Below are 26,612 nucleotides of genomic sequence, written 5' to 3'. Positions count from 1 at the left end.
AACATTCTGTCCATATCGAACAGCTTCGCCCGCTGGCCGGCCCATTTCATCTCTCCCAGTCCCTTTCAAAGAGGAGTGGAGGCGGACATTCCTGGATATGTTTTTTGATTTTTTTTTGTTTTTCATGCCAGCCCCCAATATTACTGCAGCTCACAGGAGACAGCTGAGCATATTTATCTTGCTTTTCACAAAGCAGGAGGCTGGACAGGGGCAGGAGTGTGAAATCGACTTTAAAGCAGCGCTAATGTTTTTTTTATTCGACCTTTATATAAATAAACAGAGCAGAGCCAGCTCCTCTTTGGTATGTAGTAATTCTGAATTTTTATGAATGACTGCATTCATCCGAGGCCACGCCCACAGGCCGGCAGCCACACGCAAACGCCCCGCCCACTTCGCCGGGCTCCCGCGTTCTTATTAGCCCGATGAGTTAGAGGGGGCGTGGCCACGGCGAGAGCATGACGGCGGTATAAAGAGTGGCGGGGAGAAGAGGCTGGTGAAAGTGACCTGTTGAGCAGGAGTGAAGAGCTCCATCCTCCCCTCAGAGAGGAGAAGAGCTCCATCCTCCCCTCAGAGAGGAGAAGAGCCGCAGAGCGGTGTTTATCCGCCGCTCCTGAGGGAACGACTGCGTGTGGGGATGTTTTGAGAGCGTTCGTTTCAGCAGCAGCAGTTTCGCCACAGTCCACTCCACAGAAATCCTCCTTTGGCTTCTTTTGGGGGCTTTTTCACCACCGAGATTTAAGATGAGGATTATAATGTGCTTCCTCCTGTTGCTAACCGTGGCACTGCACTCGGTAAGTGGCTTAATTGCATTATTTTAATGTTCAGATAAAAATGGGACACCACACTCCCCCCCCCCCCCCCCCCCCCCCCCCCCCAACACACACACACACACACACACACACACACACACACACCATCTGTTTGAGTTAAGGGGGATTTTTCAGTTCAGTTTTGAAAAATAAAATTAGCTCCTTTTTTTTAGAAGATATTATTTATAATACACATTTTTTGAAGATAAATTAAATATTTTTTCATAAATTGATTTAGTGCAGAAATCTTTACTTACTATTTCCTCCTTTACTTTTCCTCTGTATTCTCTAGAGCTCTCTGCTCAGATCTAACGACAGTATTGACAGAAAAACAGTGATTTACTAGTTTTAAAAAAGTTAGTTAGTATTCAATTTTCATTTCTTAAACAGTTTAAAAAAATACTATTGAAACTGAAAACTTAATAATATATATTAAATGTAATATTTGAACATCACTGTAAATACCTACATATTTTAAATAGGATGAACGCGGAATACAGTTACATTGTGCTTGACGAAACTGCAGCCTTAACTTTCTACCATCATGCCGTCAGATTTTTAATATGTTTAATTCTCGAAATGCAGCCACACCCACGACGATGACGTCAGAACAATAAGAAACGTTACTTTTTTGCACACACAACAACATCCAAGTAATTATTATTCATATTTACCTCACATACAAACATGCATCATCACCTAAATAACGTTTATTCATATTCAGCCAATACAGCAACATCTAAGCAATGTTCATTTATTTTCAGCCATAAACATAAACATCAAAGTTGTCTGTTCATACTCAGAACACATACAGCAACATCTAAGTAACGTTTATCCATATTTAGCATTTAAGAAAACATACATTTCTGTTTAGCCCATACATCCACATTTAAGCAACGTTTATGCATTTGCAGCCCAGACAGCAACATCTGAGCAATGTTTATTAATATTCAGAACACATTGTGGCAATATACATTTACAGAAAATATACATTATACATATATACATTTGTCTACAGCAACATCTAAGTAACGTTTATTCATATTCAGCTTACAGACAGCAACATTTAAGAAACACTTTCACGTTCATTTTCAGCCCATAGATCCACATCTAAGCAATGTGGATGCATTTTCAGCCCATACAACAACATCTAAGTAATGTTTATTCATATTCGGAATACATACAGCGACCTCTAAGTAACGTTTATTTATATTCAGCTTACAGACAGCAACATTTAAGAAAGATTTGCTCATTTGTATCCGTAAAGCAACTTCTAATAATGTTAATTTATTTTCAGCCCTATTTATTTATCCCACATCCAGCAACATCTGAGCAATGTTTGTTCATATTCACAACAGATTGAGGCAGTATACATTTACATTAAGCATCTACAGCAACATCTAAGCAACATTTATTCATATTTAGCTTACAGACAGCAACATTTTAAGAAAGATTTGGTCATTTGCAGCCATAAAGCAACTTCTAAGTAACAATAATTTATTTTCAGCCCAACATCTGAGCAATATGTATTCATTTTAGCACACACCAGCAACATCTGAGCAATGTTTATTCATATTTAGTTCAGATCTAGCAAGATCTAATGAACCTTTATTCAGGTTCAGCACACATACTACATCTAAAATATATATATATATATATATATATATATATATATATATATATATATATATTTAGCTTATCAGCTTACAGCAACATCTAAGTAATGTTTGTTGTCTTGTTATCATTTCCCAGATGTCTGGGTACCAATTCTAGCCTGTGCATAGATGTTTTGTCTGGGTTATCAGGCTGGTGGTTCTTTTTGATGTTTGGATAATGTGTTGAGTCTTACAGGCTAAGCAGTTTAGCATAAATTTGTGTGTGTGTGTGTGTGTGTGTGTGTGTGTGTGTGTGTGTGTGTGTGTGTGTGTGTCTGTGTGTGTGTATGTGTTTCTATCTGGAGAAACGTCCGGTCAGATTTCACAGGTAGATAGCCCACCTGTCCTGGGCTTTAGATGTGATCTTCCGTAGCTGGGAGTGATGCAGATAAACAGAGATGAAATATGGCGTACATGTGGGGGCTGAAGCTGAAAATAGATATAGCTCAGCTTTTAGGCCCCTGTTGGCACCAGTTGATGGTGGTACAGCCAGGGGGGGTGTTGGTTTGGAGGGTTGCCAAAAGCGAATAGCAAAAGTAAATAATCTGGGCTCCATCCTCGGGGAAGGGGAGATGTTTTGGAAGGTTGAGAGAGTTTGGGTGATCCCAAAGTGTGTGTATGTAGTAGTGTTTGGTTAGGGCTAGAGTAAATAGGATGCTGAATATACTTTTTATGCTATTTCCAAAATAATATTTATATCTATGCAATTATGCAGCAGCCGACACGACTCCCGATACAACTTCACTAGTTTGCTCTGTTAGCTTTCGTGTTAGCAAGGCTAAATGCTGGATCACCCAAAATCTGCTCTGTTAGCTTGCTAGTTTGCAAGCTATGGCCTACCGTGCTATGGCCTACAGGGCTTTGGGCTACAGGGCTATGGCCTACAGGGCTATGGCCTACAGAGCAATGGCCTACAGAGCAATGGCCTACAGGGCTTTGGCCTACAGGGCTTTGGCCTACAGGGCTTTGGCCTACAGGGCTATGGCCTACAGGGCTTTGGCCTACAGAGCTATGGCCTACAGAGCTATGGCCTACAGGACTTTGGCCTACAGGGCTTTGGCCTGCAGGGCTTTGGCCTACAGAGCTATGGCCTACAGGGCTTTGGGCTACAGAGCAATGGCCTACAGGGCTATGGCCTACAGGGCTATGGCCTACAGGGCTATGGCCTGCAGGGCTTTGGCCTACAGAGCTATGGCCTACAGGGCTTTGGGCTACAGAGCTGACAAGAGCCAAACTAAAGGCAGTGTACCACAGTTCCAGAGCAATTATCCGCAGCAGTGATTTGCTCACTCAGGCTAGCCCAGCCAAGTCATATTTGCATATATCCAGTCATATCTGACAAGCTAGGGCATGTGTTTGTTTGTTTTTCTTTTCTTTTTTTAAACAGTATCAGCACAGAGCCTCGGCTCACTGAGAGCGAACACCTACAGTAACCAAATACTCTCCAAATACTAAGTACTAAAATTGCACCAGTCTTTCAACGTCAGGTTTGCAGGCCAACCCAACCTGACTCTGGCCTACAAAGCCAAGACCGGACCAGCTCCTCCGGACTTGATGGCAACGGTCAAAACCAGATCTGTACCAAGAGCTCTTCCAGCTTCAACTACGGCTCGGCTCGACCCGCCACCCTTTAAGATCCATGGAAGGCGAGCGTCCAGACCCTCCACATCCTTAGTGTGCAGAGTGTAGAGTATGTAGAGTATTATGGTCTGCATACTGGCTTCTGTATTTACTAGAGTCTAAGCTTAGAGGCTTTCTAGCCTCTACACACTAGCTAAGGGTATTTCCTGAGTGTACAGTGAAGCTCTTCTGTAAGGCGCTCTGGAGAAGAGCGTCTGCTAAAGGCCTTCAATGTAATCGATGGACTATGACCGCGGCTGGCCACCAGCATAATAGGCCTCTGAATGCTGGTAAACCAGCAAGTCACTAGCGGTGGACCTGCTAGTATGCTGTTAATCAGCAAATCCAGCGTTTGTTGGGTTTTGAAGGCTGGTATGCTGGTGGTCAACCTGCACCAGACCAGCATAAACCAGTTCAGGCTGGTTGTTATTGAATAGGGGGTAATATCCAGTAAACGAATGGATGGATTTCAACACCAGTCTTGTTGCTCACTGTTGTTTTACACGCTTGACACCAGGTCATGACAGGTTTGTGGAGTATGCTGTACGTTGAATTAGGTGTGTCAGAGCAGGGTAAACACCGCACTACACTTCCGATCTATCTGCAGTTTGTTTGAAGAAATACTTGCTGGAGTTTGAAGCACTGAGATGATAACGGTGTGTTACGTCCCACCCTAACCCTCACCTCAGCCGGACACTGTTGAGGATTCCGCCGGATGGCTGGAAACCACTCTGAGCATCTGTAGTGTGACCTACCAATACACCAGGCTTCTCTGCCTGAGCACACACACACACACACACCGGTGGTGTAGTGAACTTCAGACAAAGCTGCCTTCAGTTCTACAGAGTTTGGACGTGGTACAGTTTCTCATGGGCTGAACCCGGCTGGAGGCATTGACCAGTAACTTGACTTACAGCAGGGGTTCCTGCCTCCTCACGGCCTGGGCTCAGATTTTGTCATTGGGTTGATTGGATCTTTGCTAACGGCCTGGAAACACAACTCACACTTTTGTCAAATATCTAAGTGTGTGATTGATGCTAAATGATGGTTATTTTGTATGAAAGTATAAAAGCTCATTTTTAGAATTTTTTTTTAATCAGCATCTGGTTGATGAGGTTCACAGAAAGGTCCCCAGCTTCAGCCGTTTGATAGCTTGCTAAGTTCATTTCCAACTGACCCCCAGTAACAAAGTCCATCTCAGGACACACTCAGGTTGGCATATTACTCACGCAAGTTAGTGGACTGCCCCAAATTGAACATGTCACCATACTGCATTAGACTCTGTAAAGCTAAGTGTGAGGGGGCTGAGGTGAACTTCTAGCTTATGCTGCGTTTCATTTGCCTCGGAAATCAGATTTTGGAGCTGGGAGTGATCTGAGATTCATATAATTGAGCACATGAGCTAAGACTCTGAACTGGTTTGACCGTGCTTTACTGGTGTTTTATTGTAAATCTAACCAAAATATGTCCTGATTGTATGTGCATGGGTCTGAATTTACCAAAAAAAAAGATTTCTTAAGCATGAAGCTCAAATAAATTGATATAAAAAAAAAACAACTTAAATATATATATATTTCCCCCTAACTTTTCACTTAGGAAAGAATCCTAAGATCCTTAAATATTCCAAATATTTTCTTAACCTTATGAAGGCCTCACACATGTCTTAGTAGAGTAGAGCTGGGTAAGAGTGGGTAAGCCTCTAAAATGATCAGTTTCAATGGTTAAATTGCTAAAATTAATATATAATTTAATACGATTAAAAGCAGAGATTCTTCTTAAAGTACTGAAAAATAAAAAAAATAATTTTGCATTGTTTATATAAGCTGTGCAAAGATTTTATTACGGCCTATGTTACAGCTGGCCTAAATAAGAAAACAACAAGCATCTTAAAAAGCTCTTCAACAAATCATTTTTCTTTTTATATTTTTAAATATTTTTATATTATTAAGAATAAAAAAAAATACATCTTAGTGTTAATAAAATCCTTCTTTTCTTAAGATCCGAAAAGCTTTTGTGAATCCAGCCCAAGGTTAGCATTGTTAGCAATACCAGTTAACAACAACACCTTATGCAGCATTTTGCGCGTCTTAACACCAACACCAAACTACTGCACAATACCAAACTGGTGGTAATGGACCTAAATCCCCAGCAGCTTGGGTCGCGTTTGGAGCATCTTTGACATATCTGTTGAGCCGGGCTGCTCCTGAAGCCCCCTCCATCATGAACTTCTCTCCCGGGCAGATATGTTGAGTTTGGGAGTCACAGGGCTGAATTAGGTCCCATTCCTCCACACAGATCTTCTCCAGATCAGCCAGGTTTCTGGGCTGTCGCTGAGAAACACGGAGTTTGAGCTCCCTCCAAAGATTTTCTATAGGGTTTAGGTCTGGAGACTGGCTAGGCCACTCCAGAACCTTGATATGCTTCTTACGGAGCCACTCCATGGTTATCCTGGCTGTGTGCCTTGGGTCATTGTCATGTTGAAAGACCCAGCCACGACCCATCTTCAGTGCTCTAACTGAGGGAAGGAGGTTGTTCCCCAACATCTCGCAATACATGGCCCCGGTCATCCTCTCCTTAATACAGTGCAGTTGTCCTGTCCCATGTGCAGAAAAACACCCCCAAAGCATGATGCTTCCACCCCCATGCTTCACAGTAGGGATGGTACTTATCATTCTTCGTCCTCCAAACACGGCGAGTGGAATTAAGACCAAAAAGTTCTATTTTTGGTCTCATCTGACCACAGAACTTTCTCCCATGACTCCTCTGGATCATCCAAATGGTCATGGACGGGCCTGGAGGTGTGCTGATTTAAGCAGGGGAACCTTCCGTGCCATGCATGTCTTTAAACTATGACGTCTTAGTGTATTACTCACAGTAACCTTGGAAACAGTGGTGCCAGCTCTCTTCAGGTCATTGACCAGCTCCTCCCGTGTAGTTCTGGGCTGATTCCTCACCTTTCTTAGGATCATTGATACGCCATGAGGTGAGATCTTGCATGGAGCCCCAGTCCGAGGGAGATTGACAGTCATGTTTAGCTTCTTCCATTTTCTAATAATTGCTCCAACAGTTGATCTTTTTTCACCAAGCTGCTTGGCAATTGCCCCGTAGCCCTTTCCAGCCTTGTGGAGGTCTACAATTCTGTCTCTGGTGTCTTTAGACAGCTCTTTGGTCTTAGCCATGTTAGTAGTTGGAGTCTTACTGATTGTGTGGGGTGGACAGTTGTCTGTATGCAGCTGACGACCTCAAACAGGTGCTTCTAATTTAGAATAATAAGTGGAGTGGAGGTGGACTTTTTAGAGCAGGCTAACAGGTCTTTGAGGGCCAGAATTTTTGCTGATTGGCAGGTGTTCAAATACTTATTTGCAGCAGTAACACACAAATAAATTATTAAAAAATCATACATTGTGATTTCCGGTTTTTCTTTTTTAGATTATGTCTCTCACAGTGGACATGCACATAAGATGAAAATTTCAGGCCCCCGTAATGATTTCTAAGTGGGAGAACTTGCAAAGTTGCAGGGTGTTCAAATACTTATTTTCCTCACTGTATATTATTAAATTCTACAGTATTTAATTATAATTTTCTCAAGAAGCTGAAACTCCTTCTGAAGACAATTATTCTATAAATCATTGTTTTTATTGTTTAATTATGACATAAATTCCTAATAAATACATCAAATAATTAACTTCTAAATGATAAATATGCTGTGGTCTCTGACACCTCACACGTTCTCCTCCCAGCAGGTGATGGCGGGCTGCCCGAAGGTGTGCGAGTGCCCGCTGGAACGCCCCGTGTGCCCACCAGGTGTGAGTTCAGTACCTGACGGGTGTGGGTGCTGTAAAGTGTGTGCCGCCCAGCTTAACCAGGACTGCCACGAGGGCCGGCCATGTGACCACCATAGGGGGCTGGAGTGTAACTACGGCAACGACGTGGGCAGCACCCACGGTATCTGCCGGGGTACGTTAAAAATGAGTTTGTTTGTTTGTTTGTTTATTAGACAGTTCTTACTTCAGTGTGAGTAGGTGTGTCTAAACTGCTGCAGGCTGAACTGGTGGATATTAACAGTATACGCTATATGGACAAAAGTATTGGGACACCTGTTTGTTCATTGTTTCATCTGAAATCAAGGGTGTTAAAAAGAGTTTCTCCTGCTTTTGTTGGAGGGATTGTCTCTACTGTCCAGAGAAAAAGGCTTTCTACTAGATGTTGAGCAGTGCACTGCTGTGAGGATTTGATTGCATCTAGCGACAAGCGTGTTAGTGAGTTCAGGATGTTTGAAGATGATCACCACCCCACCTCATCATCCTCAACTCCCAAAAGTATTGGAAGGACCACCACCATCCATCATTCCAGACAACACAGTTCTTCCACTGCTCCACAGCCCCTCAATGCTGGGGGGGTTTATACCCCTCTAGCCCACGCCTGGCATTAGGCAGCATGGTGCCAATAGGTTCATGCAGGGAGTCCTATTCTATTGGCTGTATTTGTCTACATGAACTAGACAAACTGCAGGTGTGTGCATTTGCACATCTGCTGGTGCAACCTAAAGCAGCTGAATGCATTCATTAGAAAGGGTGTCCACAAACATTTGGACATATAGTGTATGTAAATTTCAACAAAGATTTAACAAGGAACTGGGACAGTGTTTAAGTGCTGTATACCCTGAAGAGGTTTGAGGTATTAAACAGTTGGTTACAGAGTGTTCCCTCTAGAACCAGGCTGAACCGCCCACCCAGCCAAGTGAGTCGCCTCATGCCCTCATGGTTATTTATGTGTATGAGGGCTGTTGCTACAAAAAGAAGCTATGTGGCTTTGGGTAGAGGGTTTTTTGAAGGGGGAACTGGGCATGTTCAGCAGACCCACTGTGGGACTCAAACCAAACACCTTCTGTAAACAAGTCCGAATTCCACTCTGTGCTAATATTAGAACTGGCTCAGATAAAATAGCTGCAATAATCTCCCTCTCGGCTCTCAGTTCAGTAGGGTTCAGGTTCTGCTGCCTCATTCCGTTTGAATGAGAACAGAGTTTCCTATTTGCTTACTATGTAATTATTATACACCGATCGGCCAAAACATTAGCAACACTGAGCGGTGAAGTGAAACACACTGATTGTCTTCATCTACAGAGGCATCTGTCAAAGCAGCGAGTGAGGAGGGAAGCACTTTTTTGGCGAGAACCAAACTGTGATGTTCTAGACAACTGAGTCAGAACATCTCCAAAACGTCAGGCAGGTCTTGTGAGGTGTTCCCGGCATGCAGTGGTCAGTACCTACCAAAAAAAGTGCTACAGGAAAGGACTGCTGGTGAACTAGCGACAGGGTCATGGGCACCTAAGGCCTATTGATGTGATCCATGGATGCCCCACCTCACAACTTACTGGACCTGCAAGAGTAGGATCTACTGCTAGCATTAGCAATAATTCAGTTGTGTTGAAGACCAGTCTAAAACCTCTCACGATTGTTGTGTTTTGGGTCGTTGTCTCGCAGCACGATGAAGTTCGTTGGATGCATTTCTCTGTAAATTGGCAGACGGCAGACATTTCTGAAGCCAGCTGTCATCATGGGCTTCACAGTCATTAAAGATCCACAAGCTTGTTTTGGAAGCCAGCATGCAAGCCCCACCCATGACAGTACCTCCACCATGTTTGACTGATGAGCTTGAGCATGTTTAGCATCAGGAGCAGGTCCTTTTTTTTTCCATCTATAGTAGGCTGGGGGTTAATTGTGGTCTCATTAGTCCATGAAACGTTGTCCCAGAACTTTTGTGGTGCTTCGCTAATTTCTAATCTAATAAACCGGTTGATGAGCGGTTCACGTCTTGTGACATGGCCTCAACGTTTGAGTTCAGAAAAAGTTTGAGAACAGTGGATTTGAGATCCCTTCACCCCGACCCTGGGGGTGGTTGGTTGTTGGTCCACCATTGCTTTGTCTGTTTTAGGACGTTGCTAAGTGTTCTCCCTCTCTCTGTCTGTCTAATACACTGTGTATATATTCATTGCTGTTATGCAAACACCTCGTATCTCTAAAATGGCAACTTTACAGGAGAAGAAAAAAAAATTGTAAACTTTCAATGGAAAGCGATTTTATTCCAAGTCATTTTGGAGCATTTCTATTGGTCCGTTCATCATGGCATGTACAACTGGTGGATTCACATTTTCCTGCAGTGAGAAACAACACATGTGTAAATACTCCAGCTCCAACAGTCCCAACCAATAGGGGAGCTAGCTTGGGTAATTCTACCTAGATACCCCAGGAGTCAAACTTGATTGGACAATTTAATTGTTGGTGTTTTTCTTATGTAATCTTGAAACACTGATGATCATTTGTATCAAATAAATTAAATACAGAAAAGTATTAAGTGTGTTTAACCCTCAGCTGTTCATTATATAACCCCTCTCTCCTGTCTCTCCTCCCGCAGCCAAGCTAGAGGGCCGCTCATGTGAGTACAACGGCCGCATGTATCAGACCGGGGAGAACTTCCGTGCCGGCTGCAAGCACCAGTGCACATGCATCGACGGGGCGGTGGGGTGTGTGCCCCTCTGCCCCAGCGACGTCCCGCTGGCTTCGCCCTCCTGCCCCTCTCCCAGGCTGGTGAAGGTGCCCGGTCAGTGCTGCCTGAGCGTGGATTGCCACCGCGACTCCTCTGTGCTGCCCCCTGTCTTCAGACGGCCACAGCCGCCCCCATACATCTACCCTCACCTCCAGCCCTTCCCCAAGCCGTACCCCAAGCCTTATCCTAAGCCTTTCCCCCGAGGACGCCGACCCGAGGACACCCTGAGCAACGAGCTGGTGGAAGTGGGACGAAAGTGGGAGAAGCCACACAGTCACAAACACCTGGCAGGTGAGGGACGGTGTGTTTGTGTCTGTATTGGGAGGGCGTGTGTGTTTGGGCTGAGCCTGGTCCTCTGGCCCACACTGTCTAGCTTATTTCTATTTGAAGTCAGCTAACAGGCGTCTGCACTGGCTAGCATTACGCTGAGTGATGAGAGTGAGGCCGATGGTACTGTCTGGGACGTCCTGGTGGCATCACCAGGCATCATCTTTTCAAGATTATTTGGAGTCCCAGACTTGTGGAAACTTTTCCAGATATCCATAACCTCCGATGTCTGATGCCTGACTGGACAAACCTGTGCGCTGTCAAATTCCCTCAGAATTAGAAGCCCAAGGTTATATTTAGATTGGACAAGGCACAAGAAAGTCCCATCAACCCACCCCTGAGAGAGCTAGGCCAGTTGTGCTCTCTCTGACTCCAGCTGCTGATGGCAAGCAGTGTGACCCTGACTCAAACCAGCAATCCTCGGATTATAGTGGCAGTGCTTTAGTCCACTGGACCAAGAGTATATTTCCAGAAAATGACCGGATTATGTTCTAGATATGCTGACTTTAAATGACCAGTAAATGACCAGTGTGTTACACTGAACTGAACTGATGCTGTCATCCCATGCTGGTCTCTGACTGGCCGTTTTTAGCAGCGTGGCGATTTAGTATTTGTGAAAAAGCAGAGTGTGTACCTGTCCTGAGCGTGTGTTTTCAGTCTTGGAGTGCTAGGTGAGCATTTTCCAATGGAGCCTTGTGAACCAGACCCAAACACGCGCTCAGCCTGGCCTCGAACAGCACGCTCCTCTGTCACTCAGCTCTTTCCTCCACTGCGTAATCGCCTCCTCTGTGCGTCAGTGTTGCCCTGTCTGGTGAATGGTGCTTGTGTACCTACCTACTGACTTGCTTACTGACTCGCTCGCTGTCCCTCCCTCCCTCTTCTCCACCTCTACTTCACTGCATTTGTCTCTCTCTCTCTCTCGGCCTCCAGCCTGGAAGAAAGTGGGAAAGCAGTGTGCCGCCCAGACCACCAGCTGGACGCCTTGCTCCCGGAGCTGTGGCATGGGGGTGTCCTCTCGAGTCACCAACGAGAACGCTCAGTGCAAGCTGGTGAAGGAGACTCGCCTTTGCACCATCAGGCCCTGCAGCGCCATGGCTGTGCCTATAAAGGTACTCCATTCATGCTGTGAGCTTTTATAAGTCGTCCCCAGGCTTTTCAGAGCGAGCCTGGAAGCGACGCACGCTGCCGGTCCAGCGTTGAGGAGCTGGAAATCAGTTAAGTCAGAAAAATGGCAGTTAAAGTTGCTGTGGGTGTATTTAGCTTTAGCATTTAGCGTCACGTTCATCAAACTATGCTGTTAAATGAGGCTAAACATTAGGACCAGTAAAACCAGTGATACCAGCCACCTGATAAAATGTTATATGCAGACTTCATCATAATTAAAAATCTAGTTTTAGTTAAACTGTGCTTTACTTCATTTCTTCGGTTCTTCACATGTGTCTAAAAGTTTAAAGAAGTCAATGTAAAGGTTTTTCGCTTACAAACAAGGCAGCACCTTTATTCTCAAGACTGCAGGATATAATATACCCTTAACCGACCTCAAAATAGAGCTGGGCAATATGATGATATATTATCGTATCGTGATGACAATAAGCTTTTCTAATCATATGACTATTAAGACTGTTGGTGCTTAATAAACACTGATCAGCTGCTGGTTTCATCACTAACAGTGTAATTAGACTGGGTTAATTAGATGAAGAGCAGCAGATGTTAATAGAGTATAAACCACTGTATTCAGTACAGGAGAGGATCTGAATAGTAGTTTATAAGAATCTGTAGCTACTGATGTGTTTAGTCTGTGATTACAGTATCGTGATAAACATTGTATATCGAAAAAATTATTTAAATATCGTGATCTAGTTTTTTTTACCATATCGTCCAGACCTACCTCAAAACCACCATGGAGAGTCCTGAAAACTCACAAACTGAAGCTTTTGAAATGGCCGTATTATTTTACTTTAATTTTTTTTTATTTAATTTTATCATTAAAGGTTTAAAAGTTTGGGTATCGGTGCTTAATATGACGAAGGATTCCAGCTCTAACCTCTCCTCTCAATTCTGCTCTCTGCTCCCACAGAAGGGGCGGAAATGCTCCCGTACCCAGAAGTCTCCGGAGCCCCTGCGCCTGCACTACGCAGGCTGCCGCAGTTCTCGCCTCTTCCGGCCCAACTACTGCGGCGTGTGCCGGGACGGCCGCTGCTGCTCCCCGCGCCGCACCCGAACCGCCTCTGTGTCCTTCACCTGCCCAGACGGCGAGCACTTCGACAGAGCGGTCATGTTCATCCAGTCCTGCAAGTGCAGCGACCAGTGCGGCCACCTGAACGAGGCGTCCCTGCCGCCCCAGCGCTGGCTCTACGGCGACACGCACAAGTTCATCGACTAGCGCGCCTCCATCACCCACCTCCCCCACCCCACTCCACTCCCGCCAATCACAGACTTTACACACTTTCCCAACAGCAGGAGACACCCAAGGCCCGTCCCAAAGATCACACTTGCAGTTTGGGGTACTTCGTTCATACTCCCAACCTCCGATGAGCGTCCAAGAGTGTCCCATTTCTCAAACGTGCACAAGACCACGCTAGATACACCCTTTCCATAATACCGTGTTGAAGCAGAACTTGGGTGAAGGTGGTTGGTGTAGTGGACAACACCACAACCTGCCAGTGAGCGGAGTTCTGTTCCCGGTCTGGGGGTCCTTGTTGGGTAAGACTTCTTTAACACTACATTGGCCCTCAGTGCCATGAACGTAGAGCACTCTAAGCCTTCCTCCAGGACTGCATGAAGGTGCTGTCATTGATGCATAGGACCTCCTCTGATTGGTCCATGCCTGGTTCTCGTACTTAAGGTAGTCTTCACCCAAGACTAAAGGGGGCTTTATATGGCAGAGAAAGACATGGGACATCCTATAGCCTCATGGTCTAATTGGTATTGGCATGTCCCAACGAGTCTTGCTGGACCTCAGATGTTCAGCGGTAGGACTAGTTCGGCACAGCTGATGCTGTTTGACACAGCGCTTCGGGAGAGCTTGTGCACTTTTGAGAAATGTGGATCTACTTCACGGTACTGCGTCTGGAGTAGATCCACAAAGCCCAAGTTTATATTGACCTCATGAACACAAGCAGGCTCCCATACTTAGAGCAATGAGCTCAGATGCTGTTGGCCATGTCACTCATTGCCCCCCCGCGTTTCTTCATGGCCTAGTCTAGGGCCAGGATTTAATGCTAGGCGATCATTTTGTGCCCCTCCCCCCATTCCCATCCCTATCCCCAACAATGGAAATGTCTGGACCACAGAGGTCGCTCAGGAGGAGGACACGCAAAAATGGCTCAGAGTTGAGTCGGACATAAAAGTCAAAGCTGATGAAGATGACTGACTGGTGGGCTGGCGTGAGAATCGCACCCGCGAGCAGAAATGTGCTCTTTTTTTTTTTTTTTTTTTTAAATTGAAAACTACCTTTGGGGTGGGGAAAGGGAAGGGTTGTCGAGACAATTTTCCCAAAGACTGCCTGGGATCACCTGGCCATGAACTCTATAGAGGTTTTCGTTTTTTCTAATCATAATAATAATAATAATAATAATAATAATATTAATAAAAAGTGCTGATGGTATTTATTGTACTGGTGTAGAAGACGAAAGACAGGCCCTTCTCCAGCCGGCTGGACGAAGCTTGTGCTTCAGGTGCAGCCAGCGCCGAAGGGCAACTTGCTGGACTCAACTCAAACAAGGCGGGATGGAAGAATGCGGCCCTGCACCGGTGCCAAAGCTGCCGGTTTTTCCTTCGAGCCTGAGGACCCAGCCGAAGGGGGAGGCGTGCATGTTCACCAAGTGCCAGTGCAGTATTCTGGCGTCGACACGGCGAGTCACTAACTCTGAGCAAATTACAATTCTGTCTTCTGGGAGCAGCGAAGAAACCCAGCAACCCTCTGGTTTCGCTGTAAAAATATGTCCTATGTTTTAAAGCGCCGGCTCCAGAAGTAAACATGTAATTTGAAAGTGATGGGTGGGACTGATCTCCATCTTGGCTCTGGATTTGGTCTGTAATCTAGCAACTGATGCCTCGAGCTCAGCCAGACGAGAGCCGCGCTCGTGTGTCTTTATGACGCTGCGGTCTCCGTTTCGGCCTCCTGGCTCCGATATGCAAGACGACGGAGGTGACATCACCCTCGTTAGGGAGGCCGTAGCAAGCACGCAACAGAGGGCATGGGGATTAAAGCTGGAGCCAGGAAACGCTCACGAACACGACATATGCAGGCCAGGCCTGACAGCCCTGCTTAGCTTAGCGGAGAGTGAAGGGTGACTCTGCACGCTTGGCGAGTCAGATGTATAAAATTATTTTTAAAGTTTTTTTTACATTGCAGAGCTTTTGGGGCCTTTACGTTTTGTAGCTACTTCCAATGTGCACCTTACTATGCTTTAAACTGTAGCCAGGATTGTGTGTTTTTGTCAGTAGGGTAAGATGGAAATCCGTAGGGCTGAGAACGGTAAACATTAGAGGCAACACAGCTGAGATAAAAGGCTACGGCCGTGTTTAAGTCGCTTGTAACAGATGCATTTCAGTACAGATGTTATTCATCTAGAATTAGACTAGGTTATTTTATTATATTCATAAATATATAATGTTGATGTTGCTGTCAGGTGTTACTGAAGTCCTCCTGAATGTTCTAGTATGGCAAGATGTCCGGATCTTTAAAAAATTGTCTGGTTTTCTTTGGGTTTTTTTTTTTTTTTTTTGGGGGGGGCACCAAATGTTCATAATTTCTGCATAAATAATTGAGCAATGTGAGCAAGTTCAGTCAGAGAGGTTTGGGGCAAATTGGTGCTTCATTCTAGAGAAACTTACAGAATCAGAACCAGGCCTCGGAAGCGTCACATGCTTCTAAAAGCTCCCTCACAGCGTCTGTCTAATCCCTGAGACCCCTGAGACACTACCTGCCCCCCTTCCAAAGCCTAGGCTGCATTTCTCGGCCTGTGTGTCAGAGAAGGCCTTCCCAAAGTGAAGGACCCTTCACATACAGCCCAGAAATGCTGCTGCAGAAATGCTCGGGGCCATGTGGGGGTCCCAGCTGCTGTATCCTTCCCGGCCCTTGGTTACCCACAGTTCTCTGCGCTCATTTACGCTGGAAGAAGGGGGAAAAAATTGCATCACGAAAAAATGTCAGAAAAATGAAGCCTCCTGTTTTTTTATGCTTGTAATTTATTTCTGTGAAGAAATTAAAAAGCACACAAGTTTGCAAGAGGTGGGACCCTTTATGTGACGTCACCACACACCACGCCTAGTTAGACTAGAGACCCAGTAAACTAGTAGAGAATGTCTTCCACTAGAGGGCGCTCCAGAGCGAGTCTAAAAACAATGGAAGTTAAAATAGAGCATCTGAGCAAAACGTTTATAAGTTTATAAGTGTTTGATTATTTTCACATTAAAAATAAATTATAAAAAAAATGATTTGTAAAGCTTTGTTAGAAACCAGCCAGCCAGCCAGCACTCAGGAGCTAGCAGTAATGCTAGCGTCTCTATTGCCCAAAACCTTCTTCCTATGAACAATACAAATATACAGGTACATTTTCTTTATTTTTTTTAGTGAAATACATCATTCTACTTTCCAAAATTAAAAGAAGATCCTGGACAAGCGGTTAGACACTATTATAACTTTGTGTTTTTAGCCGTTTAGCTCAATTCACCCCATTCATTGAGGACTCGCTCGCGGGCTCCCCCTGCCGTTCTGCAGCCGGTATTTACAACAACGGGGGAAACGTAAACTCTCAGTAAACCCTCAGTAAACCGCCTCTGAACAGCAGGCTACTAAGGAGTCGTTTTCAGAGGACTGTCCTATCGAGTACCCACCCTACCTCAGCTCCAAATCCGATTTAAAAAACGAATAAACAGCTCAGGAATCGGATCTATCAGAGCATGTAGGATTTCTCAGTCTGCGCATGCGTGAAAACAGTCCATGGTACCAGGATCAAAATATTATCCTCTATTCTTCTAGATGATGGATGCTTGTGGCTGGATGTGTATTAAAAAAAACACCTGTGGGCTTTAGTTAGGATTGTACATGAGCTTTACACCACATTTTATTCTGGGAGATTATTGGCTGGTGGTAAAGTAGCTCCAATTACTGCCCAATTTATGTAGACCTTTTTTTTTTTTTAAACCCCATTATCTGATTACTCAAGTGCATGTAAACATGATAATCTGATTTAGTGCAGGTATCAGATCATGAAATGAATGTAAACTCAATTTTAGAAAAGAAGAAAAAAAGCTGCATGTTAGCTCATGGTGGAGGGATACCTGCCGAGCAAAAATAGTCCCGGAGGACAAATGGTGTAGGATTTCCCACTAATAAACATTTCATAAGATTGCAACATGTGGTGGCAATGGTTGGTTCCATCCACCACAGTAAAAGCCAGTCAGTGATGGTCATTCCCACCACTGAATCATGCAGAAATTAAAAGCTTGGGTCCCCTCCCTTCAATAATCATGTAAACAACTGATTTACTGGAAACATGAACTCCTGCCATATCTCCACAAGCTTGTATATTTTGATGCTGTAAATGTAATAAACACACATTGAACAGACCATCACAGCTCAAACGTTTGAAAACTAATCATTTTTAATGAATAAAAGACTGTTCAATGCGCTTTTCATTTGGAAATCGCAATTTTACACAAACACATCTTTGACTGTCTAATGCAGCGCCATCGCCAGCAAAACTTGTTCCAGTTAAAGAAAACAAATGGGCTTAAAATGTACAAAAATGAAAAACCTCACTTTTGACTACCATAAACAAACATTATTGAACAAGTCCCCATTTACTGTACAGGAATAAGCGCTCAAACACCACAACCTGCAACAGACAGGTTGACTGGACGCTGCCTTTCTCTTTGGGAAACTGGACCCAGAGACGTTTCTGGGAAAGAAGGAAAACACCGACCAGTCTGCGGACTCGGTCAGGCCAAAGCGAAGCCACATTAACGGATTAATCAGCTTTTAAAGCCACTGATTCCTGTCAGCACACACATTCAGTCAGGCAGTTATTTTATTAGACTGAGGAGACAAACAGAGGGCCTGTGTTGGAGCTGGAAGAGTGTGGTCTTCTTTTCTAGTGTTTACATCGTCTGAGTCAATTCCACCAAATATTCTACAGGGGTCCGAGCACCGTTTGACCTCCACTTTACATTTAAAAATCACTTATTCTTTAGAACCAGACTTACAACCCACTGATTATTACTGTTCAGTAATGAATTCACATTGCAAAACCCTGACCAGACTGAAACTAAAACAAACAGTCGAAACACAATAAAGCTGTAACTGTATAAAAGGTTTTAATTTCATAAAAAAAAAAAAAATAAAAAATAAAAAAAAAAAGGGAAACAAAAGGAGTCACGATTCAAGACATGTACCCCACCCCCCTGCCCATCCCGTGAGTGTAATTTTTAAACTGTGTTCAGGTGCAGAGCTTTAAAATTGACAGCACAGATTGGAGGAGACTCCTCCGTTAGCTTGGATAAAATTAAAATAAAACAAAAACACATAAGTTGGCGGTCCTTCAGCGTGACTTTCGGACTCATCTTGACTGCTCAACTGCAAAAGAGAGAAAAATAGAGTAAGTTACTTTACAGTTATGACAGCCATTGCACTCACACAGGCTAGCAGCACATCATCCGTCTCTATACACCCTGGCCGATGTGCAGTGTAGCACGGCACGGCTGGGACCAACAGGGAAGCCAGCCAGCCAGCACGGCTGCGTCAGGTTCCCCCACAAACCATCCAAGTTGTTTGTGGCTACGGTTCGTCAGTCAGTCCAACCGAGAGACGCTGGCCTTCCCTCCACAGTTATCCTAAAATCATGCAAAGTCATTCCCTGTGGCTTTCTAATATTCCTACTTGAGATTTTCTCATTGTTCATCACAGCAGACTACTGAGCCAGCGTCAGCCCGCAAGTGATCTCTGAAGACGTAGGAACTTTCGTAACACGTGGAAGTGACGGAGCAATCTGAGCTAATTAAAAGCTGCTTCTCTTTACTTAGACCATAAACATGTTGTGCAGGTCGCCTAATCAAAACACGTCCCCCAGATGCTTTATTTGAGAGTGAGAGAACATCTGGCCCGTATAACTGAGCACGGGATGCGTTCTTACCGATGTAAACAAGGGGCGGTAGTCTTGTTTGTTTATTTATTCTTTTAAATAAAAGGCTTATGAAAATCCCCCTCTAAATAAGACTTGAATGCAAACAACCCTGTTCACACCTGGTCACTTCACATGACCAGTATCTGGACTGCTGATTTCAGGAACAAATCTATTTGCCTGCAGTCCAAGCATAGCCTTACACGGCTATAACATGGCTCAAATGCAGACACGGACCACCACCTGAAGTGGTTTGAGTGATTGGATTTGTACAAGCCTTGTTTGGTCTGATTCAGATAGAATATCCTGATCCTCAAGATGTAGAACGTAACCAGGTGGACTTTGAGGAATAAACACAGTGCTGTTAAGTCTCCCATTTCCAGTCCCTTGGTCCACCAATTGTTCAACATATGGTCAATTATTGAATGCAAATCCCCAACTTTATAGGCATTTTAGAATTTCAATAGGTTCTCACATTCAACACCATGTCCGAGCCATTACCGGACCTGTACCACAGACAGTCAAAATAGAACTGTTCAGGAAGTGTTTACACCAATTGTTGATCTTCATAAAAGGAGAGGTCCTGTCCCACTTAATGACACAATAGCATGTATAAGAGAGTCCAGAGAAAAGGAAAGAAAATCTTACTGTAAGTGGAGATGTCAATCTCCTCCGGTAACTCTGCCACGTTGACCTCAAAGCGGTCCTGCACATCATTCAGAGTTTTGGCATCCGTCTCGTCAGACACAAAGGTCACAGCCAGACCCTTTGTGCCGAAACGACCAGCACGGGCAACCTAGAGCGGACGCAGAAACAGAAAAACCATCATTTAAATTCTTTACTTGAATCTCCACAGCAGCAACTTCACAGGAGACGGAAGAGACCTCAACGCAAGACAATTTGGAGCATTTCTATTGGTCTGTTCATCAGGACATTCTGACACTAGGTACAAAACATGTCAGATTCAAATAAGGTCAAAAAGTGAGAAGCCGCAACTATGGCGATACAAGGTGGTGTGACTGACCGACTGTCATTCTACTAATCAGAGGCTGAGTGCAGAACTTTTTGAAGTTTTATGTTTTTAAATCAACATAATGAGAAGCTCTTCAGCTAAACTGAAGCTCAGGTTTGGCCCAATTTAGCTGCGCGAGATACAAACTAACAAACTTGTGGTAAAAACAAGTGAGGGGCAAAGAAAAACAACTTAATTACAAAAATTAAAGGACTGCTGAGTGAAGCCTACACACGTCCTACCATGAAAGAACCAGAAAAACAAACACAGGCAGTTAGTTGTTCGCAATCATGGTCCTGACCAATCACTGCCCTGCACATTTTAGGGTTTCCTCTACTCCCTACCCACTTAAAGCAACAAATGGACTAACGAACAAACTGGGTGTGTCGAAGTAAAGGAAGAAACTAATTATCCAAATTATCCAGAGCTCAAAATGCACTTTCTGGTCCAACAGGCTAAATTCAACCCATCAGTGGAACTTGCTAGTAAACTGAGGGCTCGGTGCAGAGAAGGTACATAATGCTAAAACATCAACAGCATATCAGCGTAGTAGCAGCAGTGAAGCATCTGAATACACAGAGGTAAAGATCCTGAAAATGCTCGGTTGATGATTTACTGACAATCAAGCAGACTTAACTTAACCCAGCCTTACCCACAACCTACCCCTTAACCAAACCGCTCATTCTCGCCCTAGCCTTAACCTCAACTCTAGCCTATTCCCCAACCCTCTTCCTGGCCCTAATCCTAACCTTAACCCTTATCCTGGCCCCAACCCTAACCTCAACCCAAAGGCTATTCCCAACCATCTTCCTGACCCCAACCCTAACCCTAACCCTGGCACCTTAATCCCAGTCTAATCCAGTTAAGATCCAGTTCCAGACTGGTGTCAGCAGCCGGTCTAGAGCAGCTGGCTGAGGAATTCTCAGGCGAACATCTAAACATTCAAACATTCAAATCAGAGTGTTAATCTGAGGACTTTATCAAAAAAGGACCACTCCACATAAACGATCACTGTCGACCCTTTACTTTCTCGTGTTACTTCTCACAGGTCCATTTAAATATTTAAACGCAGATTGCATCTTCGTATTTATACGAAGATGCAACTTAATAATGCATCTTCATATAAAGCCATACTGCTGATTAACTGATGCTCAAGTTCCCATCCATCTTTTCAGGCTCCATCCCTTCATAAATAATCATTGTGAATTGAGGCGCACCCTGTGCAGGTAGGTGTCGGAGTCCTCAGGCATGTCGTAGTTGAAGACGATGTTGACCCTTTCAATGTCCATCCCTCTGCCGAACAGATTCGTAGCCACCAGGATCCTTCTCTGGAAGTCTTTAAACTGCTGGTAGCGGGACAGCCTGAGAGCAAGAACACATAAGCAAATCAAACACCGCACTTACTCAATCTGGAACAGTTCAGACCTTCCAGTTTGCATCATCAGCCACATCTGTTTTTGCTAGCTGATGTGTTGATGTTTGGTGCCTCTTTGCTTACTGATCGGTGCACAGATTAGAACATACACGCCATCTGTTCATTTTCACCAACTAGCCTGCGTCAAAGGATAAGTAAATAAACTCCCAAAATATGAAAATAATATCAGAACCAATCAGGGCAGAACCAAACCAGCGTGGGGCAAGAAGTGATAAGGCCTGGAATGACAAGTCGAGCCATGGGACCATGTGCTGACCTACTGCGCCATCTAGTGTTGATCAGACTCTGAGAGATGCTGACAACTGAGGGTTATGATGGTAAGTCACACATCAGTAATAGCCTGTATGCCTGCATAACACCGTTGCACAAATCTTCTTTCTAGTAGAAAGACAAACTTAATTCCAAGTGATTAGTATTTCTATTGGGCAATTCATTGTGAAAATGAGGTTTAAAGAAATGTACATAATAAACTGACTAAGCTCCTGAATCAGGAACACAATGATATCCAAACCCTCAAAACAATCAGACAATTCATTTAAAAAAATGAAACCGAACCACTACAGCAGGGTTCTGGATGTTTCATCAAGTTTTTTAAATTTCCTATCCATTTCATATTACTTCTTCCAGGGCTCTGTAGGCGTTGTGCCTTCAGAACCTTTATATATAGGGCCAAACCATACAGCTGGTTTACTGGCATGCCTCATGACAGGAGTCGAATTACACCTACCTCTCCTCCTGAGCCATGCCTCTGTGGATGGCAATGGCAGGGAAATTCTGCTCCACCAGCAGCTGAGACAGAGCCACACAGCGCTGCACTGACTTCACGAAGATCACCACCTGCCAGCAAGAAGAGAGACTTTAAAACCGACTCCAACTCGCCAGAGACACAGACTCCAGTTACTCCTGCAGGCACATGTGCAAAACATACCTGGTTGAACTCCAGGACATCGAGCAGGTCGAAGAGCTTGCGGTTCTTTTCGCTGTCTTTCAGTTTGCAGTAGTACTGCTGCAGCCCGTGCAGAGTCAGCTTTGTCTCATCATCCACAAACACCTCCATTGGCTAAAGAACGAGGAGAGGAGAAAGCAGTTACACAAAAGGTGACCACTTAGTGAACAGACATGGTGCACAGGTTTATGCATGTGCAAGAGAACACACTGATGACCACAGCAGCAGCATCTCATTAAAATATGTGCAATTAAGTGTTTACGTTGATGTAAATTTGCCATTTTGGAGACGCAAGGTTTTTTGCGTGACCGCAACAGCATACAGGTACAGCTATTCTGTGGCCAGGTTTCCTTAATGCCATCAGAGCCAATTGTGGACCACCAGGGGTCAAGTTTGGATCTGAACACTCACGTCCTGCATGAACTTGCGACAGACTGGCCGGATTTCTTTGCTGAGGGTGGCGCTGAACATCATACACTGCTTCTCGTGAGGGGTGAGCCTGAAAATGTCCTGCACATCACGTCTCATATCTGCGAGAAAGTGATCAGACATTAATAATCCATCAAGAATAGTTCAATTTAGCCCCCCCCGCCCCCTTCTAGTATTTCCACAGAAACACTAGTGAACTGCCTCAAGATTTAACAGGACAATCTTACCGAGCTGCTCCAGCATCTTGTCACACTCATCGAGGACGAAGTGCTTGACGTTTTTAAGGCTGAGGGTCTTGTTGCGGATGAGAGCGAGGATTCGGCCGGGTGTGCCCACCACAATGTGTGGACAGTTCTTCTTCAGCACCTCCTCGTCCTTCTTGATGGAGAGACCGCCGAAAAACACGGCAGCCTTGACAGTGGGCATGTACTTGGAGAAGCGCTCATACTCTTTGCTGATCTGGAAGGCCAGCTCACGTGTGTGACACATCACCAGCACAGACACCTGGTTGAAGCCACGGAGGAGAAGACCGTTGTTACTGATGAAGTCGGTTTAAACAGGCTAGAATTTGCTTTGTAAATAATTCACACAGCTTTTAGGATGTGAAAGTGGCGGAATCATTTGCAAAAGCCAAGAGGGAGAGAAGGAGGAAAGGGACACACACCTGCCCATCCACAGGCTCTATCTGCTGTAGGGTGGCCAGCACAAACACGGCCGTCTTCCCCATACCGGACTTGGCCTGGCACAAGATGTCCATGCCCAGGATGGCTTGCGGGATGCACTCATGCTGAACTGAAACACACAAATCAAAAGTCACATGGCAAATCCCCTAGTAACAGAGTTGACAATTTACAGCCAAAAATTATAAGTGAAAGCTTTCAAACCAGTGTATAATATCTAGGCAGGCCACGATACGAACCACTGCCGGGCTGATCCCGGCATGTTTTAAACGGATCAGATTGGGCTGAGATTAAACACTAAAGTCTCTATTAAACTAAATAATTTAAACCAAATAGTCTTCATTTTTAGTACCCGTTTCTGTAGAGGGATTTTACTTACTAGTACCAATTAGCAGCTCTGTACAAACATTCAGAATCTGTATAAATGCCTTATAGTATCTATAGAACAATATGTACATACAGGCAGGCAATTAATCACTTATATCAGTACTGGAGTAACAAGCATTTAAGTCCTAGATCAGCACTGTAACTGATTTCATTAATACATCCCTGCACTACCTGATTCTCTGTTTATTTGAAAGTGTTTTGACCCAAATTAAAAGGATCCACACACAGAAATCAGAAACAGCACCACCTATTAACAGCCAAACACGGCTGAAATGAAAACCTGAGAAATCAGAGAGGTTCATCAACCGCACCTTCTGATGGATGCTCGAAACCACAGTCCACGATGGCCCTCAGGAGCTCGGGTTTGAGCAAGAAGTCTCTGAAGCCGGAGCTGTGGATGGACACATAGGAACCCTTCACCTCCTTCTTTCCTGCCGGGGTTGCGCTTTCCGGGGCTGCCTGCGGCTCCTCATCCTCTTCATAGTCCAACAGCTCGTTGTCAACATCATTCTCAGCCATGCTGGAGAAAAGCACATGCAAAGAGAAAAGGAGAAGGGGGTGGGGGTCAGAATCTGAGAGCAGTTCACACCTGAGGTGCTCTGGTACAGACCATTTGGCTCTAGTTTCAGGCTGTGAATACAAACACTTACAGAGACAATGCAGTTACACACTACAAGCTTAGACACTTCATGAATTAAAAAGACAGGGGAATTGAAAGGAATGGGACGCACTCAGGGGCATCACTTCAATTAAAAGGCCTTATTTGATCCCACCAGTTGCAACAAAAAAAAAGTGCTTGTCTTTTACTGACCTATAAGCTCCCAATTTAAAGTATGGGGGTGATGTGACAGTTGTTTGCATCATGTACTACATCTGAGACAGTAAGTATAAGTACTGGAAGTAAAATCTCATTAGAATATTAATACTGGACTCTTTAATGGCTGCAGTACTTATTTTAGTAGTAGTACTTAAGTCCAGTATTAATATTCTAAGAGATTTTACTTCCACATCACACTTACATGAGACGTGAACGGTCACAGTTTTGCGTATCGGGAAATGTTGATTAGAGATGGCAAATCAGTGCCAGACCAAAATCAACACAAAATGCTGGACAAAAACAAATCCAACAAATTCATCTTAAAGAAGCGCTCACGAGGAGCCTCCCCCTGCAGGGCCTGACCCCGATTTCTGCTAAATACTGGCTCAGCATCCATATCAGCTGATTCTTATATGCTCCAATATGGAATCAGAAGGTTTGATCACCCAAACTTCCACCCGTTTTCCTTCTCATTGGTTGACTCTGCACCCATGTCCATGCTAGAACATGATATTCTCAAAATAGACTCCAGGTAGGCTTATTTCTAACATTACATGGCTATGATGCCTCTATTTCTTGCACAACTGAGTAAGAGATAACTTGGTGCAATGTGTGAGTCCAAAACATCTCCAATACTGCTATACTGTACCATCTCCACTGCTGATAATCCCAACTCTCACACCGGTTGGCTCTGCATATATGGCCATGCAAGAACATGGCAAGTAGGCTGATCATGGCCATGCAGACAAGATAATGATGCCTTCATTTAAAAATATTTATTTTTCACACAACTGAGAGTCTAAAGGATTCCCTGAAGCAATATTAGAGGTTTAAATGCACGGATCCCCTAAAGTATCATGGTCTGAAGATATTTAGAGTCATTCCCTCCATTTAAACGACAGTATTAGCTAGTATTTATAATATTTACAGATGCTGCTGTGAGGAGACTGTACTGTGAGGGCTGTTGAGGCTCGACTTGTGTTTTCTGCATCAGCTGGTCGTGACTGCGTTAACCTGCCTTACGTAAGAAATCGCTGAATTTGCGCGAGCGAGGTTTTCAATGTTTACATTATATAAAATAATGTTTCACAAGCTATATAATGAATCACGGGGGTGTTAGCTAAAGCAGAGAGAGCAGAAACTGCTCCGTCTCAAACTGCTCACACGAACAATGGCCCTCATCTTCATTCAAACGGGGCCCGGAACGCGGATAACGCTAGCTAGCTACCTAGCTAAGTAGCTAACTAGCTAGCTATTAGCTAACTAGGCACAAACTGCACCCCTCCAAATTGCCTTCCCACATTCTAACCGACTTATAAACAACATCTGTAAACATACAAACCATCAAAACACAGACTAATAAGTAATAAGTATAACTACGCTTTCATAACGCAACCTCGCTCGAGCTAGGCTATTAGCACTAGCTAGCACAGCTAGCCGGTTAGCTCGCCACCGAACCTCAAAATAAGAGCCGTAACAGTTAGCAACCTCCATTATTTCGACCAGAATTGTAACGTTAAGGTCTTATATTGATTTAAAGACCCTAAACGACCACAAAATCTGACTTTCTCGCTTTAAAACAAGAAACTAAGGCCGTTCTTACCTTACAGTGTCGGTACCGGAGAGGAAGGTTAGCGCCGTTCGCAGCACATGGAGGGGCCTCAGGTTTATACTTCTGCCCTGGAAGCCCGCCTCCTCCACATACAGCGCTGTGATTGGATGACTCGGTCACATTCGCCGCGAAAATGCTTTGCAGCTCCACGTTTGATTGGTTGTGGTGCCTTGTCACTCAAGGCCAAACAAACGCCCGCCTTCTTGCAA

At 44.4% G+C, this 26,612-nt stretch overlaps 2 protein-coding genes across 2 annotated transcripts; one reads left to right on the top strand and one right to left on the bottom strand.

Annotated features, from left to right (window-relative positions):
• Positions 1-555: 555 nt before the first annotated feature.
• LOC140551164 (CCN family member 1) lies at positions 556-14,313 on the top strand. The gene is made up of 5 exons (XM_072674540.1): positions 556-791; positions 7,825-8,041; positions 10,501-10,923; positions 11,890-12,068; positions 13,037-14,313. The coding sequence occupies exons 1-5, from the start codon at positions 741-743 to the stop codon at positions 13,340-13,342; spliced, it is 1,176 nt and encodes a 391-aa protein (XP_072530641.1). The 5' UTR covers positions 556-740; the 3' UTR covers positions 13,343-14,313.
• Positions 14,314-17,548: 3,235 nt separating this feature from the next.
• On the bottom strand, positions 17,549-26,478 carry ddx39ab (DEAD (Asp-Glu-Ala-Asp) box polypeptide 39Ab). Its single transcript, XM_072674539.1, has 10 exons — positions 26,395-26,478; positions 24,286-24,494; positions 23,572-23,699; positions 23,135-23,411; positions 22,890-23,008; positions 22,461-22,592; positions 22,260-22,369; positions 21,315-21,459; positions 19,734-19,881; positions 17,549-18,541 (listed from the first exon to the last, which is right to left on the bottom strand). The coding sequence occupies exons 2-10, from the start codon at positions 24,491-24,493 to the stop codon at positions 18,525-18,527; spliced, it is 1,284 nt and encodes a 427-aa protein (XP_072530640.1). The 5' UTR covers position 24,494; positions 26,395-26,478; the 3' UTR covers positions 17,549-18,524.
• Between the last annotated feature and the right edge of the window lie 134 nt (positions 26,479-26,612).

The sequence above is a fragment of the Salminus brasiliensis genome, chromosome 3, assembly GCF_030463535.1.
Source record: "Salminus brasiliensis chromosome 3, fSalBra1.hap2, whole genome shotgun sequence".
Taxonomy (NCBI): Eukaryota; Metazoa; Chordata; class Actinopteri; order Characiformes; family Bryconidae; genus Salminus; species Salminus brasiliensis.
The sequence above is the reverse complement of the archived record's forward strand: the minus strand, read 5'-3'. Positions and strand labels throughout refer to the sequence as shown.